The 18,129-nt window shown below is 40.0% G+C and overlaps 1 protein-coding gene and 1 long non-coding RNA gene across 3 annotated transcripts; both read right to left on the bottom strand.

Annotated features, from left to right (window-relative positions):
* Window positions 1-2,494: 2,494 nt before the first annotated feature.
* On the bottom strand, window positions 2,495-4,815 carry LOC144652727 (uncharacterized). Its single transcript, XR_013570612.1, has 3 exons — window positions 4,797-4,815; window positions 4,408-4,554; window positions 2,495-3,037 (listed from the first exon to the last, which is right to left on the bottom strand). It is a non-coding gene; the product is annotated as an uncharacterized LOC144652727 (long non-coding RNA).
* Window positions 4,816-6,914: 2,099 nt separating this feature from the next.
* Window positions 6,915-17,469, bottom strand: LOC144649955 (uncharacterized). Of its 2 annotated transcripts, none has more exons than XM_078509552.1 (8): window positions 17,089-17,469; window positions 16,829-16,972; window positions 14,042-14,656; window positions 13,375-13,509; window positions 12,389-12,543; window positions 11,539-11,584; window positions 10,278-10,971; window positions 6,915-8,108 (listed from the first exon to the last, which is right to left on the bottom strand). In XM_078509552.1, exons 1-8 carry the CDS (start codon window positions 17,275-17,277, stop codon window positions 7,978-7,980), a joined length of 2,109 nt encoding a protein of 702 aa, XP_078365678.1. In that variant the 5' UTR covers window positions 17,278-17,469; the 3' UTR covers window positions 6,915-7,977. The 2 variants fall into 2 exon arrangements, with proteins under 2 accessions (XP_078365678.1, XP_078365677.1); XM_078509551.1 differs by having other exon boundaries at window positions 6,916-8,108; window positions 14,042-14,731.
* Window positions 17,470-18,129: the final 660 nt, after the last annotated feature.

Below are 18,129 nucleotides of genomic sequence, written 5' to 3'. Positions count from 1 at the left end.
CGTGGTAGTGCATGACAAAACTGTACAAACAATTTTCAAACAGACAAACAACAAAACGCGACACGCCGAGCAGCAATATGGCTGACTGGATCAAAACCCAAACGAAATGTTTAGTACCCATGCAGTCCACTAAGCGGAACAAGTTTTGTCGTCCCTATGCCAGAGCCCATGACGTGACACTCCTCCACAAACCCACAAGATTGCTAATAGCAAAATAAAGCTCCGTCCACACTAATACGGATAAATTCGAAAACGGACTTATCGCCCCGCAAATCGTTCACACTACCGTTTCCGGCGTATCGTTTTTTATTAACTTCACCGTTCACACTAATACGGATAAATCTGAAAAGGAAACGCTGCATTGGCACTAGATGAATGGTAGAGCATGCGTATATTACTCAAGCCCGCACTAATTTCAAATTAGAGAGGTTTCAGGTTTCAATCGACGCCGACGATAACGTCTCTCAAAAAATCGGTCCGCGATGCGTACGTGTGGGGGCTTGAAAATTTCAAATTTGATTCTTCTTTTTTGTGAATTCATTCAGTACATTCAATTACCTTAAGGCTGCTATTTATTGCGGCAAATAATCTTTGTGTTTTTTTGCAAATTCATTCCTTGAAAATTTATGAGCAGCAGGTGATTCAAACATTTCTTTGATGCACATGATAACAGATAAACAGCGGAATGTCTATTACATTGATATATGATATTTTCGCCCTTACGTCATTAAGAATGTAAGAGTAGCAACTGGGGTAGGCATCTGACTGGGGAACGAGAGGTCGCCAGAGGCCCGAGTTCGAATCGCGGAGGGGACAATTTTTTTCATTTTTCCTTTTTTTTTCTTTTTTAACCAGTAGCACTAAAATGGTTTGTTTATTATATCGCTCCGTAGGTATGCATTGCAGAATAATTTACATATATCAGAACATATAGCCACATAGACTGATTCAAGTACAAATGTATTAAATTGTGCTGTTTCTGCGGCTCTCAATATTGGCTTGCGTAAGCGTAAAAGCTCCTCTTGAATTGATGTGCAACCTGCACAGACTTCCAGCCAAACGAAATGTTGGCTAGTATGACTTCGTGAGCTGCTGTAATGACGAGCAACTACAGGAACAGCTGAAATCAAAGAAACCACACGAAACGTATGGCGTACGACACGCCAAAATCCAATATGGCCTACTCGACACGCACCGCCGACTCATCCCCAGGCTCTCTCGCAGAAGACCACGTGACACAAGCAAACCCACACACAAATAAATAAATAAATCCCTCAATCGATAACAATGTGGCGGCTTTGCCCCCACAAAAACTACTAAAATTAGTCATTCAGCTTGTCTTTAGATTTCAGAGCTATCCCCAGTCAGCTGAAAATTTCAGGAAAGCAATTGATTCCAAATAGAAAGTTGAAAATTCACAGGACTTCACAGGCGTAGTCATTTCACGCGTGGTGCACAGGAATTCGATGTTGTGCTCAACTCGAAACAATAGGAAATCCCAAAGCACAAAATTATTCAAAACTACGAGATCGCTTCAATATTTACTCAACTTTGCGTTTATGTTAGACAACCTTAGAAGTTTTCAATGAGCATGAAATTCAGGGATTGTGTAGTGTACTGATCAAATGCCACCCTGAAAAATTTTGGAGAAAATTCATCGACGACTTTTAAAATAATCGCTTTTTTGCGAAAGTAGGCGTAAAAATGGTAAATAGAGCTTCACTATGATTCGTATATTTCATATTTTTCGAAATCGCGCAAGTCTATCTACTTCTTACGGTTTGGATATCGGATATGGGACATTTTTAAAAGGAATGAGGGCTAAAGCCTCTCATTAAACATCAAAAAGAAGCAAATTTCTTTACATGAAGTCTTGTCTTTATTTTACGCATAAATTATACCATCTAAAAAGAAATTCTAAGATATTTCAAAATTCCTCTTGTAGATTTCGATGAAACTCCGCAGAGCTGAAGGCAAACACCCAAGGTATACGTAGCGTGGAGGATCTCGAGAGAGAATGCAGTTACGGGCATAAATTCGATTCAGAGCAAAAACCAGTGTGACGTCATTGTCACGTGATATTCATTCCGATCTCCCAAAAATTTATATCATATTGCAGCTCAGTCTATGTGTAATCCATGTGATATAGTGGATATGTCATTGACATTAATGCCTTTAAGTATGAGGGTTTCAAAGTTGATAGGTATCGCTAGAAAAAAACTGGGTCGAGTCACGTTTGCCACCTCCCGCGTTGTAGGATGTTTAGGGAAGTACACAATCTGAGCTAAAAAAATAACCAGATGAAGTCGAAATCAGAAGAAGTCCGATGGACTGATGATGAGGTGGAATCGTTCGCCATTTGGATCACAGTAATGGTCGAAAGGGGACTGTGACAATGATCACACTATACCACCTAGCCGGTTTTTTCAAATTTCTCTGTCGACCATTTTCCGGTAATCGAAAACGTCGTTTTAGTGTGGACGGATGGCCAAGATAAGTTGAAATAATAACTTTATTAACGTGTCAAGAAATCGCTTGCATACGATGTGTGCTAATTGTGGACACCTTACTACAATAATAAATAATAATACAATAATAACTACAATTATATAACAACAAGTGCTAAAATAAGTAATTTTAAAGATTGATAGAACCGTGAAACAATCAATTGCACAATAGTCAGTAATGAGCAGTTACATAGAAAACAGTCTTAACATGTATTGCACATTAGATTTGAGAGATTAACTGATTAGAAGCACCTCTTAAAAATGTTAACTAATTCAGACGATCTAATCAAATTACAGGACCTAAATAGCTTATGCTTTGTTTGATGAATGCAACAGTTCGGAATCTATGCAAGACAAATTCTGAATTTCTTAGATGATGGTGACTTGTTTACCACAAATAAGTCCGCGATATAGGGAGGCACCAGATTGTTTTTCACTTTAAAAAAGATGCGCATTCTTATCCGGACGTTTGGACTGGGTCTCTGTTCAATACTGCACCACCAATGCCACAAATCCGTTGGTACTCATCACTAAAAGATTGTAAGAACATTGATATCAATTGTTTGAAAGTTTTATTACCTGCTTGGCAAGATAGCGCTAGCGAGCTAGGCGTTGTACAGTGTTATAGATAATTATAATTATATTATATTTTTAATTGGTATGAGCAGGGTAAACACACTGAGGAGGAGAAAAAGCCCGGTGAGGGGGCACTCCCAGGAGCGGCTATACGGGTATGTGCCGCTCAACAAATAGTATGCTTTTTGCCTCTCAGACTCTGGAACAGGGTATAAAAATCACCCTTTCTCTCTGGAGAAGGGTATATTTTACTTTAGGTTTGACTGTGGAACAGGGCCGATTTTTCACCAGAATCCCGATTAATTAAGATCAAGTATAGCTACAAAACTCCGCTCCCCTCGTCGCTATATCTCCAAGCCACAGACAAAGCCAAGTGAGCTCTTTGTGATATCCTCTATTCGTTATCGTATTCCGCAAGCAGGCTATTTCCATTATTTTACGTAATATTGTCGAATAGGATACCTATTTTTGCAGTGTTTGTTTGGATCAGGGTTGCAAATTCATCTTTTTTTCTCTGGAACAGGACCAGAGTCTACAGGCGTCTGCTGAAAATGAAAAATATCTCGGCGGCGTGAAACATCCGAACGCAAAATCGGGGCCGTACCTAGCGGAGGGCAGTGGGGGCAGTTTCCCCCGCCAAGAAAACTAAATTTCTAACATAGCGTTTGATTTTGCTGGGCTATTTCTTGTAGCAATATTGAAGTTTGCCCCCGCAGCGGAGTTTAGAAGAGTTTGCCCCCGGAGACAAAAAGTCCTAGGTACGGCCCTGAAAATCCACCTCTGCTCCCATTCTACACGCGTGCATGAAATGATATCAAAACCTTTCCGAGAAAAACAAGCTCTTGGAAGACGTCTTTCTTAGTGACGGCTTGATTGACACAGATTTGCACCGTTTCCTAGCACCGCTATGAGTTCAAAGAAAAGTGCCAACTTCCTATCCCCCCTTAACTCAACTGGGATAAAGGTTAAAAAATAGTCTAGATTTGGTATGAAATAGGATAAGCCTGTGTCAAGCAACTTTTGACAGTCTCTACTCATCTACGTACTTTTCCCGTTTCCATTCTCCAGTTTCGTAGCCGTTTAGCAGAGAGAATAAAATTCCAGGAAGGAGTAAGAGGATTGTAAGTAAGTACTATAAGGGCTGGTTTCTATCGGTAAGATTGCTAGTGATCGTTGGAGTTGCAATACTCGATTTCGATCGTTTGACTGAGTGCAACAAAAATCACGATTATTTCTCATTCTCTTGAAAGCAGATCGCAGCAAAGCTCAGTACAAGAAGCTTATGTATATTGAGTAAAGAATATTGATAACTGTGAACACTTACTCTATTTTTGCACTCGCCGGATGGACTACAACTGCAGGCCTCCGAACATTTCTTGCCAGCAGCTTTACAATCACACGACCCCTTGCCACTCTTATGTGCGCATTTCTTTCCTCTATTGCAATGACATGTCACTTTCTTCTTACTCTTCTGGAAATCAAAGCAGGACAAGAATACTGAGGTTACTTTGATGACAAGAAAAACTGCAGAAAAATTGTAATTCAGATTCAAGCTCCCCAATGTGGTACATGGTTGCAATTTGCAGAAAATCTTGTTTCAAGTGAAATATTCGACCATTTAGAATCTAAAAAGCCATTTAAATAAAATTGAAAGAGGGTACAGATCATTTACCGAACATTCGAGTATTGTTATCCCAAAGAGGATTGGCTTACCTCTCCTTCTCCTTCTCCTTGTTGTTGTTGTTGTTGTTGTTGTTGTTGTTCGTCTTCTTCTTCTTCGTCTTTGTTTTCGATGATCTGCTAAAGTGTTATTAAGGTGTTAGAACGTTGACCAACGTTGCAACGTTGTGGTAAGTACTAAAACGGCTGGTTTTCATCAGTATGATTGATTTTGGTCGTTTAATTTATTGTATTATATGCATATCATGTCTTTGGGAGTGGATGAACACTATCGCGTCAAGTGATCAATTTAAAACAATTAAAATCGGAGAAAATTTAGTGGTGAACTAAATTAGCAATTTAGCATTTACTTGCAGAACTGTAAATAATAATAGGTAATATACAGGTACATATTTTTTAAAGGACGTTCGCGCGAAAATCTTCTACGATTGCAATTTTTCTTAAACTTTCACCACTGCTAGTTTACGAATTTTTCATGTCAGAATTGTAAAAAAATGGGGGTCACCGAATTCGTTTCCGAGATACGATATCTGAAAGGAGGCGCTTATTTGGATAAATTTGACTTCGTCACTCGATATGACCTCAGCGACTTCTGGCCACAAAATATTTTAAATGAATTGCTGCAGGCCAACTTTCTTTGTCTGAGCTTATTTAAGTGGGTCTATTGAACAATAATATTTCGCTTTTGAGGTCCCTTAAGGTAAATCTTGTCTTTAGAACTGCATTTGCAAACATTCAAGACTGCAAAATGTGACTGGTTTGATCGCGCGCGAGAAGAGAAAATAAAAAAAATAACATACTTCCAACATTCAATTTTGGCCCATTTTTTGTCAGTCGGTAGAGATTTATTATAAAAGATTATATATCCTGAAAAAGTGGGAGTCACCGATCATTTAAGAGAGGAAACTACAAGCAAAGTTTACGCAGCAGCTACCTACCCTATATGTGTTTATAAAGTTTTCTCTGCGCGCGCGCTTGTGCATGACGTGGCGTGACGTTGCGACATGAATAACGCGCGCAGTGTCGCGCGCAGTAAGGATCATATGAGAGTCCCTCCACTCCTGGGCTTCCACTGCATCTTTCCATCAGTAGGCATAAATAGATTGTGCTCGGCAACTTTTGAGCAACTTTTAGCGTTTCTAGCAACTTTTTGTAGTACCAGCAACCTAGGGCAACTTTTGCCTTCCTTGGCAACTTTTGAGCAACAAATTGATATAAAACCGATCCAAACCATAAAAGGTCGTTTCATTTCGAATTTATCAAAACTGATTTTATTAAAACTAAGGATATACAATAAAATGACAATAAAATAACACTTGCTTTACGGCCTCGAAATCTGGAGAGCGGCTATCTATCTAACGGGCGCTTAAATCCAGCGGTTACTCGCTGCAACATAGAGCCTGCCGCCGGCCATCTTGGTATTTGCTGAAGTGCTAGTCACTTATGGCATCGCAATCAAATGAAATTTCAGACGAGGAAAATAGAAATAATTCAGACATTGACCCCATCGAGGTTGCCATAGACGCTGGGCGGCTGGGGCAACTCTTAGAAGACCTGCAAGCGCTTCAATAGAGAGCAAGCAACTTTGCTAAGTTTTGGTGGCAACTTTTTGATATTTGAGCAACTTTAGAGCAACTTTTGGGTATATTGTGAAGCAACTTTTCCTGAATTAACTGGCACAATCTATTCATGCCTACCATCAGACCTGATTTTGTGCTGTCCGTTTTTCTTTATTTTATGACATCCCCAAATCCGTATATTCTTGTCAAATAGTCCTTCTCCACGACGTGTTCTGTCTTCCCTTCCTCCTGGCTCCTTGAGGATTCCACACAGGGAACAAGCGGATGATTTTGGTTGCAGGTTTCTTTAAAGTGTGGCCGTTCCATCTCCATTTCCTTCTCAGGACGATAACTGCAATCCTCTATCTTTTTTGGTACGCTCCACAACCCCTCTTTAATTTACCTTTGATTGCATGAGAGATATTTATATCCTCGGCTGTCACTGAGACATCAAGAGCGCTGGTAAGTTTGAGTACAGCCTCTTCAGTCGAAGCATAAGAACCTTCCAGGATGTCGCACATCTCGAGGGATTGTTTTCTTGTATATCGCTCTAAATTACCGTGAAGTTGATAAAGGGTTTCTAGTTAGTTTTCTGCTCCTGTATTAAGTCCGTGATATCCGCCATCTCTTTAGCAAACTTGATCGGAGAGTTCTGTCTCTATATCGACTAAAATTTCTATATTGCACCAAGCGCATGGGTTTTCGTTGTCTCTGGACGCCATGTTTAACCATTTGCAAACCACGTTCTCCGAGAGTTTGTGTTTGCCTCCTCGTTTTACTTTTCCCCTAGTCAGAAAGTCTAGTACCCGACAAACATAAACGGTTGCTACACATTACTAAAAAAAACTTTAAAGACGGGAAGGGATCAGCCCTCCTTCAAAAATCACGCCATCGCATGCCGCCTCCACGTGTGCGTTTTGATTTAATTTTGTTATTTTGGTACAATGGAAGGAAAGCTTGTAGGCTTCCCTCCCATCAACAGAATTGTCATTTTGCAGGTCACAATTTAGAAACCATAGCATTATTAAAGCACCGCAAAGAAAAGAAAAGTTTCCACTACAATATGCCTTTTTTTCTCCGCGTCATTTTTCAACCCCGCACCCTCACCACAGATATTTTACTTTCTCCCCAGGTTCCGCTAGGGAATGAAAAACCAAGATAGCGGAAAGTCGAACTCAGCAATTGATCGCGACTAACACAGCCGTCACAAACAAATAGGGGACTGTGAACTGTCTACAAATATGGTAGGTGTACGCGTGAGTGAGAACAGACGAAGAGCTTAAATATTGCAATTCCTTGGGTGTTTTCATAGACAACTATTTCACTCGCAGGGTACTCTCGTTTGTATGAGATAGTTACATTCTACCATCTCATATCCAACGCGTGCGCGAGAAATAATAGGAAAGCGCGCGAGGTTTAAAAATAGAATGCAAATGATTACATTCCCCACGAGATTCAGACAACATCAACGTGTTTTGAAAGAAATATAAGGAAACTAGGCGAAGTTTTCGATTCAAAAAAAGTGTTTTAGGAACACCGGCTGTTTTAGAGAGTGTTTTAGAAAAATCGTCCTCCATTCCGGTTTGTTTGTCTGAGTCTTCTCTGAGTCATGACGTCATTTGCGCGCTTCGCTATTGCTTAATAGACATACATTGTTATTCACTACGCTGACTTACATCATGCGAAGTTAATGACAATTTTCTGACAGCAGAGTGTTTGGGTTTATCATATTCCTGGCAATCGTTGCTTTTGGTCGGCGTCTGCTCAAACTGATTCACAGTTTCCTCTATAACAAACAAAAAAAGAAATAGACATGGAAATAGTTTTTACAGTTTGCAGATTAATTATGTAATATGCAAAGTTTATAATTTTTTACCAATAAGCGTATATTTGTGTGTTGATTCTGCTCCATCAAAAACAAAAGAATGATTATAGGTGCCATCACCACCATCGTCATTATCAACGTCCGCGTAATAAACAAAACTAACTTGGATTATTAGCAAAGCCCAGGCAAACGTGCAAATAGTCCAGTCCAGGGGGGAAGGGGGAAGCAACTTCCCATACATTCTCTTATATGAAATCTGAGCGATGCTCTCACAACTTGCAAAGCAATCATCGGGGCGGTAGTCAGCGGATGTCTCTAAGGCGCATGAGCAGCTCCTTTCTTTGTGAACTTGCCAAAATAAAAACAACATGGGACCAGTGAGAGAGTTCGATTTTTTTTATATATGTAGTAATAAAAAAGACTTTCTAAGTTTTGTCTTTAAAGCAGCGAAAATTTCTCCGGAAAGGTTCTTGGTGTCATGTGGTGTTTGTTATGAAATAAAACCATCACTGGAATGGTAATGAAAACGTGGCGATCGAATATTCCCGCGCTGGTCGGAGCTATTGTTCTTGCCGCTCTATTGTTTGAGGTTGTTTGTTGACTTGGTCTTTCTTTGTTTTACTTCATTTACAATCCCCATGTGGGCCAGTTGAAAATCGTGGTACAAACATGTCAAACATTTGCATTTCAGCACTGAAAAGTAGCACGGCATCACAAAATTCTGCGTTCTTAAAACTACACGACGATGACGAAATTTTCGGATTTAAACACGCTGCTTTTAGATTTTTAGTTAAGAGAATTGAACCCCTTTATAATAAGTGATTCCACGACATAGCAGCTTCCATTTCGCGGGAAAAGATTGCCTGTTGCATCATCGTCCAAAAACCGCTGACTACATCGTGAATTGATCGCTTTGCAAGTTGTGAGAGCATCGCTACTCGGTCCCAGACCTCGTTTCTTCCCCCCCCCCCCCCCCCTGGTCCAGTCCCTGAACTCTCTCTTCCGCGCGCCCTTTACAGGGGTTGAATCCAGGCACTAGAAGAGAGAGTCCAGGATAACTTGCATGCGCATGCGCCTTTTTTTCCCGAAATCGGAGAAAAAGCCATATTTGGCAGCACTTTTGTAAACGCGCGCGCAAAGATGACGAGTTCAACTACACATAAAGCAGAATCACCAGAATAACTTTAAAAAAGTCTAGCTTTCTAGGATTTTGTAGCTGTTTATTGATTAAATGCAATTTAGCACATTTTTTCTTGCATTTATTCACGCATTCGTTCGCGTAGTTGAATTCGTCATTTGAGCGAGCATTTTAAACAATTATTGGATGAGGTTTTTGTGATATCCGGAATAATCAAGGTCAAGGTAAGTGTTATCAGCCGAAGCCGAAGGCTGAGGCTGATAACATTTACCGAGACCTTGATTATTCCGGATATCACAAAAACCGAATCTTATAATTGTTTTATTATACATTGTTTTTCTAATAAAGAAAATAATGAAAAACGATTTCTACCTGTCTCAAAACTTGTGCTAATTCCGGCTGAATGCTTTTTCCTCAAAGTATTTCGTAGTTCCTTCCCAATTTTTGTTAGCCATTTTGTGTTTTCTAAGACTTTATTGTCCAGCAATTTTTAAACTAAGGTCAAATTATTTCTCGGTTGAAAAAGCGAATCGACGAACTTGAATTTCCTTTGCCGCCAGATGCCTGACACATTGCTCTTGGAAATCATGCATTGCGCGCGCAACCTACAGATTAGTGAATAATCTGCTAGCAGATTATTCACTAATCTGTAGGCTGCGCGGATTCCCAGAATTAGCTGTAGGCTCTTAGCCAATGAGAGGACAGTGAGTTTCTACAGTGTATAATAATTATAATAAGCGTGCGCGTCCCAAGTAAGCATCACTGATCGGTTCGTTCTGAGCATGCGCATGCAAGTTATCCTGGACTCTCTCTTCGCGCGCCTGGGTTCAACCCCTGAAAAGGGCGCGCGGAAGGGAGAGTTCAGGGACTGGAATAACGCGCAAACGAGAGTAAAAACTATTCCGGAATTTATGTAACAAGCGACATCGACGGAAACATTTTTCATAATCACAACAGCCCATCTATTCAATTATAAAGTATTTATATCATACCTTTGCATTGCCCTTGCTCGTCCTCAATCCACGTTTTCGGTACAGCAAGGTAATAATGATTGCCATCGAGGATTCCAACGAGAGGTTCCTTATCTTTTTCGATGTTTGCCCCGGCCGACCTAGGGAACCGACCACAGACTCCTGGCAGGCAAATTGCCAGGGGAGCCTGCACCGTCAAACTGAATGCTTCTATCTCCGCTGATTCTGCATAAACCTCGTGTTTTCTTTGGATGAGGGACGAGTGAAGATTCAGTGCACGTTCAGACCGAAGCCATTCACTATCTTCTGTTCCAGCAGGTCGAGATTGCAGTGCATTTTGTACTTCGGCATTTCTCCCATTGTTCCCCTCCGGCTTAGTAGACCAATCTTCAAGGCTCTGAATGATAAGGGTTTGCATAATTTCGTTATCCTTGCGAAACTCATCTTCCTGCACTTTCGCAATTTCTCTCCGCATTTCAAGAATCTGCTGTGAAGAAACTTTTTCCTCTATTAGCTCTACTCGAATCTGACTCCCAGTTAGACGTAACTGGTGGATCTTCTGCCAAATACACATTAGCTGGTACGCGCAATCACCATCGGGCACCATGCTTATCACTATAAAATCTTTTCTCATGATCTCCAAAAGGGTTTCCCCGTCGGGTGCTTGTTTTGCAGCAGCCGTTATGCCGTCCATAAAGGAGGACTTCATCTTCGCCTTAGTGACAAAAAAGAGAATGATAATGCATTTATGTAGCGTATTTCTCGTATGTTAATGTTTAAAGTGCTTTATAGTTAAAGTTAACAAGGAGATCGGCCGTCAGCTTGTAAGGGCACGTGTGACAGCCGTTATCAGTCCAGTCACGGTTTCACCTCACCCACCCATTCCATAAAACAGGCCAGACTACAGCAATGAAGGTTGCTTCCTCTTCACTTTAATTTTCTAACAGTGCTGCGGGTTCTTTAACGTCACCTAGTATTTAGTCAAAATTCGCTGGAATCGCTTTAAAACGACCCCAAACCACCACAGAAACACATGTAACACACAGAAAAGGAGAAGTTAGTAGTTTTTATTGAATTTCTTTTTTATATTTTGGAATCCTAGCTACGAACGTTATATTCCGATAAGAGCTGTCGCGCCTAGGATATCCAAACAAAAGAGCCAAAAACCAATCGACCTCAATCGAACAATTGGTGTTCGATTGCGCTTAATAATCGAACAAAATCGAACCAAATTAGATTTTTTATCTAACATCTAACATTAGAGAGGGCACGTCTAACTTACCGTCTTGACGGCAGGCTGCTCTTCATTTCTGCTGGAAGCTCCTAATCTGTCAAAAGCATTTCAAATATATTAAATCGGTCTATACCCAATATTTCACATTACCAGAGTTTAATCTGCTTTACACTTTTTTGACTTAATAATTGCAAAGATTAGGCTGATTGTGCAAACTGAAAATTGGTGCATTAAAAAATTCTAAAACCGGCTTTTCGAAAGCAAAATGACTGACAATTATTTTATTAATTAGAATTGGTTGTCTAAGGCAACAGATAATAACGATGATATACAGTATGCCAGGTAGTAATGCCTCGATACTGTTAGGAAAATCTATAAACTAGCAAGACCTGTGCACACTTGTTTCATTATCGTCAGAGAGTTCCACTGAGAAGTTCATAAGAACAGCCAGCATCTTTTCAGAATTAGGAAATGTTTGTTTTTGCAAAATATTACAAACAAAAGATTCACTACTTGCGGCTGCAACAAAAGCTTATCGTGGCGGGAAGAACCACAGAAAAGAGTAGTCAAGTCTCAACATACCACGGGAATACAGTCAGAAAAAAATACAACAACCCGGCATTCGGAGAGAAATTGGCAAAATTATTAAACACAGTTAGGCTCAGCTAAAAGTCACAGCAGTTTAAGTAATAAAGAGAGAATTAGTTTGATGATAGGTATTATCATGGTATTAGATGGAGGATATTTTTCCGTCCACTCTTACTAGTTTTAACCTTTTTTCATTTATTTCTTGCTTAAAATAGTAACACCCACGAACTGCAGATCTAGTATTATAGCTATGTACTTCACTTGATCTTTAAAAGAACTTGTATAAGTAATTGACTTGCACATATCATACCTGTCCTGAATAAGCTGATCACCAGTTTCACTTGACAGCAAAGTTAGCCGAGAGAAACATTCTTCCAACAAAGTAGCGATACGCTTACTTTGTATCCCACTTAAAGAGTTGACCATTCTATCTTTTTCGTCATCAGCGATGGCTGGCCTGTGATGCTGCCAACAAATGAATTAATTAGTTAATTATTTACTTCCCTCCCTCCCTCCCTTCCATTCCCTCCCTCCCTTGCTCCTTCATTCCTTCCTTTTTTCCTTCCTTCATGTTCAAGTTATGTATTTATTTATTCATTCATTCATTCACTGTTTGTTTAATTTATGTTTTTTTCTTTCTTTCTTTTGTTTGCTTTATTTTTTATTCATTTATTTACTTATTTAAACTGAACACTGCATCCAAAAACGGCTCGAAAACATCAGTGCCAAATACGTTAACGAAAAAACTGGCAAGTTTTTTCAAGTTTGCTGTTCGTGATCTCTCTTAATTTTCGTCAGTCGAAACCATCTTTCGTTCAGTTATTTTCGCGTTTTTATACTCCTTTGTTGTTTTTCTATGTTAGACAACTATTATTTTGAGGTTTTCTTCAATTTATAAGTAATCCACTAGAAAAAATGGCTTAAATATCGTGACACTGCTCCTTTAATTAACCCTTTCTTGTCTGCCTTGTTTGGGAAGGAGGTAAAGTTTTATAATTCAAAATCGTTATTTTACGTACAGTAATTTGTTCATACTCGTCGGAGAACCTATTTCAGAGGCTCAGTTAAAAAATTACTGAAAATGTATTGAACCTGTTTGAATTTTTACTTTATGTGCTGGTTTTAAAATGACATAATATAAATTAAGTCTTATTTTAAGTATTGAATTGGTATGTCGGTAAGATAAATAAAGAAAAAAGTTTTAATTGCGTCCAAAATGAAGAACGACTTGAGTTGGTCGATCGAGGTAACTCATAAGAATCAACAAAACATAAACACTGACCATTAAAAACTTACATTTTCCTTCAGTATGTCGCATAAAAGCAATGCTGTTGGCAACAAGCTTCGGACCTCACTGTCTTTCATATTCTTTACCTCTTCTTCCCACTGGGAAAGTGAGGGGATGGTGATTGGCTCACGTGGCTCATTGACCTTCCATAAAAAAAAAAGAAAGACACACATACCATAAACAGTAAATTTCCCGCAATAAATTAACCTTTACCTGAGGACATGTCGTGCCACCTGTCGCTCGTCACTTAAGTCACTTTAGTCTAGTAATTTTACATTGCGTAAGTAGCTAGTAAGTTGTCAATTGTGTGATTGCGTATACGTGACATGCAGCCTCATACATGTGAGTTGGTGACCTTGATAAGTCAGCCGGTTCTTATGCTTCAGGTGACTTCTAGTTAATTTCGCACTAAATTCAGTTAGCTGAGCCTTATAATCGCTGATGTACAATTAAACCAGTTTAGTACCTTCTCCAAGGATAGTTTAGCAACTTTGATCTACCTTCGACAGATCCGGGGCCCAGACAGCTGAGAAGAAAACTGATTATATCTGCGCATATTACGGTTGATTGTCAGGGTTTCAAAGTGTCCACAAAGATAATGACATTCTTTGGCGCCCAAACACAGTAAAATTTAATAAACGTACGATTTCTCCACAGGGAGAACTACAAACGTACCTTTACTGTTTTCTTAGGTTTCCAGTCGAACTGATCCATTGTGCGAAAAATTCCAACTTCTTCGAGGTTTTTAAAGTCCAAGCATAAGCGTGGATCGTTAACGTGTATGTTGCTTGTATCAATAGCCACAATCATGATACCCGGCTCGGGTATCTCTTGGTCTTTGAAGTGCTCTCTCATTTGAGTTGCCAGTAATTTCCTGTAAATGATGCACTGGTGAAGCTTTTCTTTGTATTGCCCTGCGTATCTCCAAAAATCTGTTACGTCACCACAAGTCCTCCAATCTATTACAATCACACGGCTATTATCCTTGTCAGTTTTGTTCATGAGGCCAACAGCGTCGGATCTTCCCGTCCAGTAATGCAATCTTTGCCCACTTCTGGCAAAACCACTTATAACATTCTCGCCCTGCCATATGATTTTGCAATTAAACTTGACCTCTATTTCCTTAATAAACTTTAACGCTTGTTGCTCTTCCTGTGTAATGTTGCCCTCAAGTTTATTTTGACTTCTTTTTTGCAATACTTGATTGAACAATGTATGAACTTTAGTCCCAGAAATGGTCGGTCCTTCTCTTTTTGTATCCTGTCTAGTAGTATATCTTTTAGTGGCCTTCTGTAATTTAGTCCCAGAAATGGTCTGTCCTTCTCTTTTTGTATCCTGTCTAGTAGTATATCTTTTAGTGGCCTTCTGTATAGTAGAGGAATTGACAGGAGTAGAAACTGTTAAGCCTACACAAAAATATTTCAAAACTATTTCAAAATATTTCGTATCCGTCTCTATAAAATATTCGACCAGGCAGTACAATAAGGCTATTAAATTAAAATTCAACCGTGGGGGGAGGCGGAAAAGAAACCGTCCTTGTAAAACGACTTAAAAGTGCGGCATAGTAGTACGGTAGCAATCGAATATTTGCTAAGGGCATAGTGAGCGAGCTATTCAGAGTGGAATTGCGATTTGAAAGCGAGGCTGACCGATATTGCTCCGTTGCAACGCGTACCTTCCACGTCGCAATGCAGGCAGAATTGGAAACGATAATGTTTTCAAAACCATTGTCTCCGTTTACATAGCAAAAACCTGACCGAAGTGAGGAAGCAAAATATTTTCCTTGTTTTAATTAAAATTATGACTTCCTCGAGAGCAGCGGTTAAACATTCCCGAACATTTTTTTTTCACCGCATCAGTGAAGCAGAAAACGTACATACCGTACGAACAAAATAGCAAAGTTAAGCTTACACGACCACTGTAGAAACGTTCGCTAAAAGTAGGGCCGTAACGAGACCTTTGCCATAGACTAGGCAAAATCGTGCTAGGAGGTTAAGCCTTCCCGAATATTTAGAAATCTGTAAACTCTGAAACACATTTTTATACATTTTTCATAAAGTATTTCTTGAAAGCAAATCAATTTTGTTCAACTGGGGATTATTTTCTTAACTAAACATATCTTGTTTTTAATTTTGGGTTAAAATCTATACGAGGCAAGTGCCTCGTCTTGCCTCTTGCTAGTTACGGCCCTGTAAAAGAAATAAATAAATGTACTACAAATTTCTCATGTAAAAGAACATTTTGTGAAAGTAATACTGATAGTTTGACAGTAAATGCGGTTTTTCGTACAATAACATCTACAACAAAACATCGACAATTACTGCGTGCTGTTAAAACTCGATAAAAACAAGACAGTTTAATCAGAGAAACTCTTTTGCAGCGAAATGCTCCAAACATTCGAAAAGAGTGACAGCAACATATTTAACTATTTTAACCCCAATACAAGAAACGGCACGCGCTTACGGTCTCCGTCTCTAATGTGGCTCCTGCTATAAGTCATAGCCTTCTTCGTAGACATCACGCATTCTTCCCCAATGAGGAGTGCGTACGTAACGAGTTAAAAATATCCGCGCAGGAGGCTATATAAGCTAGAGATTTAAATAGTTTCTTTAAGATCGTTGTTTGACCATTAGACCGTTGACCAGACAAGATCATAGAGGTTATTTTACTGTAAACTGTACACGCGATTTAGCAGTAATGGGCTTCTGATTTAGCTCTAACATTTTCTCAGCGCAGCATAAACGTATACAACTAGTCTGACGTCACAACGCTGTTTTTGGCCGCGCCAAGATGGCCGCCATTTTGGGCTCAACCGGCCGAGTCTGCGGCTCGGTTCATGCGCAGCTTCGCCGCTCACAGATTACCCAAAAACAAAAAACCTTCTGGCACCCGGGGAAGCTAACTTCGAGCAGCTAAGAAAAGCTAAGAAAAGTATTGAACGCAAGTATTGTTTAATGAGTACTTCATGTTTGACTGTGTTATTTAACATTTTCATATGACAGATTTTGGTGTGCTTTGGAGAACTTTTATTTATGAGGACACTTTGTGATGCCTGACATGAGGAACGTGCGTCTCATTTGCGTTCAATCCTGGTGTAGTTGGCGGAAAATCAAACGTTGCCAGTGTTTATAAAGTTCAAACGTTTTATTCGATTACGCTAGAGTGGAAGATAAGAAAAATTCAGTAGTAGTAGCACGTTTTACTAATTTTTATAAGACAGTATTCAAAAGACATCTGGGTATTCCCTCGAATAATCGCCCCGCTCTGAAACAAATATGACTCCTAAGTTACGTGTATAGCAGCCTGTTCCAGGCTCTCGGTAGTTGAACAGGAAAGCGAAAAACGCGGGCAAGCGAGGATAAAACGCCTTCGTTCCGCCTCATTTTTTCCTCGCTCACCCGCGCGCGTCATTCGCTCTCCCATAACTACCGAGAGCCTGGAACAGGCTACGTGTATAGTCACCTGATGTTCCCTCTGAGCGACGCTGTTTTTCGTTTCGGCTGACTTGTCAGACATCCCTTTACCACCCTCTGGGCCTTTGATGTCGCTGTATTTCTTAATAAACGAAGAAGCAACCGCATCCTTCGCTTTGCCACCATGTACAAACTACGATTTAATAATGTCAAAGAAATGCATATTAAAATCAAGTCGAGGATTTTGAGGGAAATATGTTAGTGACTGTGGACAAGGAGATCGAATAGGACTACATATCTCTGACTTACCTCAACGGCTACGATATCTTTCCATTGTTTACTAGGACGCTTAATATCGCAAGTCTTTTGCAATTCTTTCAACTCACTCGGACTTTTTTCAACCGGCAAATTCTTTAAAAACTTTGTTAGTTTCTCCTCGGTGATTTGGCTTCTTCCGTTTGTTCCTTGGGACTGTTGGGACTCGCTTACGCACGCCATTTCTATAATATTTTTATCCGTTGGCTCCTGCTGCTAGACTTGACCCTTACTAAGGGTACTCAGTCATAATGATTCAGTGCTTTAAGGCTTGTAAAGCCTGTTGTCCTAGCTAGTGAGACCTCGAACTCTTTAGACATTGCCAAGCGACTAAAATGCTTTGAATTCATAGTCGATAAGTTCTTTTATGTTGTGGTTAATCATGTGATACATCTGACTGTGGGAGTCATTCCATTGTTTAATTATTTGCTTTGCGCTTAACCTGCGGGAGGGCATGATCTCAGGTTACTTTGCGCTGTGCGCTGTCATGCCGAAAACGGAATGAGACAGTTGATGAGACAGTTGGAGTTCAACCGTGGAAGCTTGAGTAGATTTCAACTGACAGTTGTTCGTTTAACCGCAGCACACGGATACGTGTATGGATTAATAGCGAACTCGATTTCGACCGAAACCTCAGCGGACACTATATATCCCCGAACCAGTCAATTAATTAGATTTTACAACCCTTTGTCCCTTTGAAGCCTTGAGTTTGTAGTCTATTTACACTTGTAGTCAGTAAAAGTGTTTGTAGATAGGCGATATTAACATAAAGTGTAGACACCACATGAATAAAGGCAACGAGATGTCGATCGTAGAGCAATGGCTCTACACGAGCCGTTGTAAATCCTTGCACATTTTCTCTTCCGTCCTCTGCAAAACAACATGAAGTGGCCCAGTTTCTGCGTACAGTCAACTCTCGCCTTGCGGACACCCCGCTATTACGGACGCTCGATATTACGGACAAAATTCAGATCCCCGGCGAAAGTTATAGAGGTTTGACTGGAAAGGACTCCCGCTATTACGGACTCTCGCTAT

Source organism: Oculina patagonica, chromosome 4 (genome assembly GCF_052425735.1).
Source record: "Oculina patagonica isolate OP01 chromosome 4, crgOcupat, whole genome shotgun sequence".
Taxonomy (NCBI): Eukaryota; Metazoa; Cnidaria; class Anthozoa; order Scleractinia; family Oculinidae; genus Oculina; species Oculina patagonica.
The sequence above is the reverse complement of the archived record's forward strand: the minus strand, read 5'-3'. Positions and strand labels throughout refer to the sequence as shown.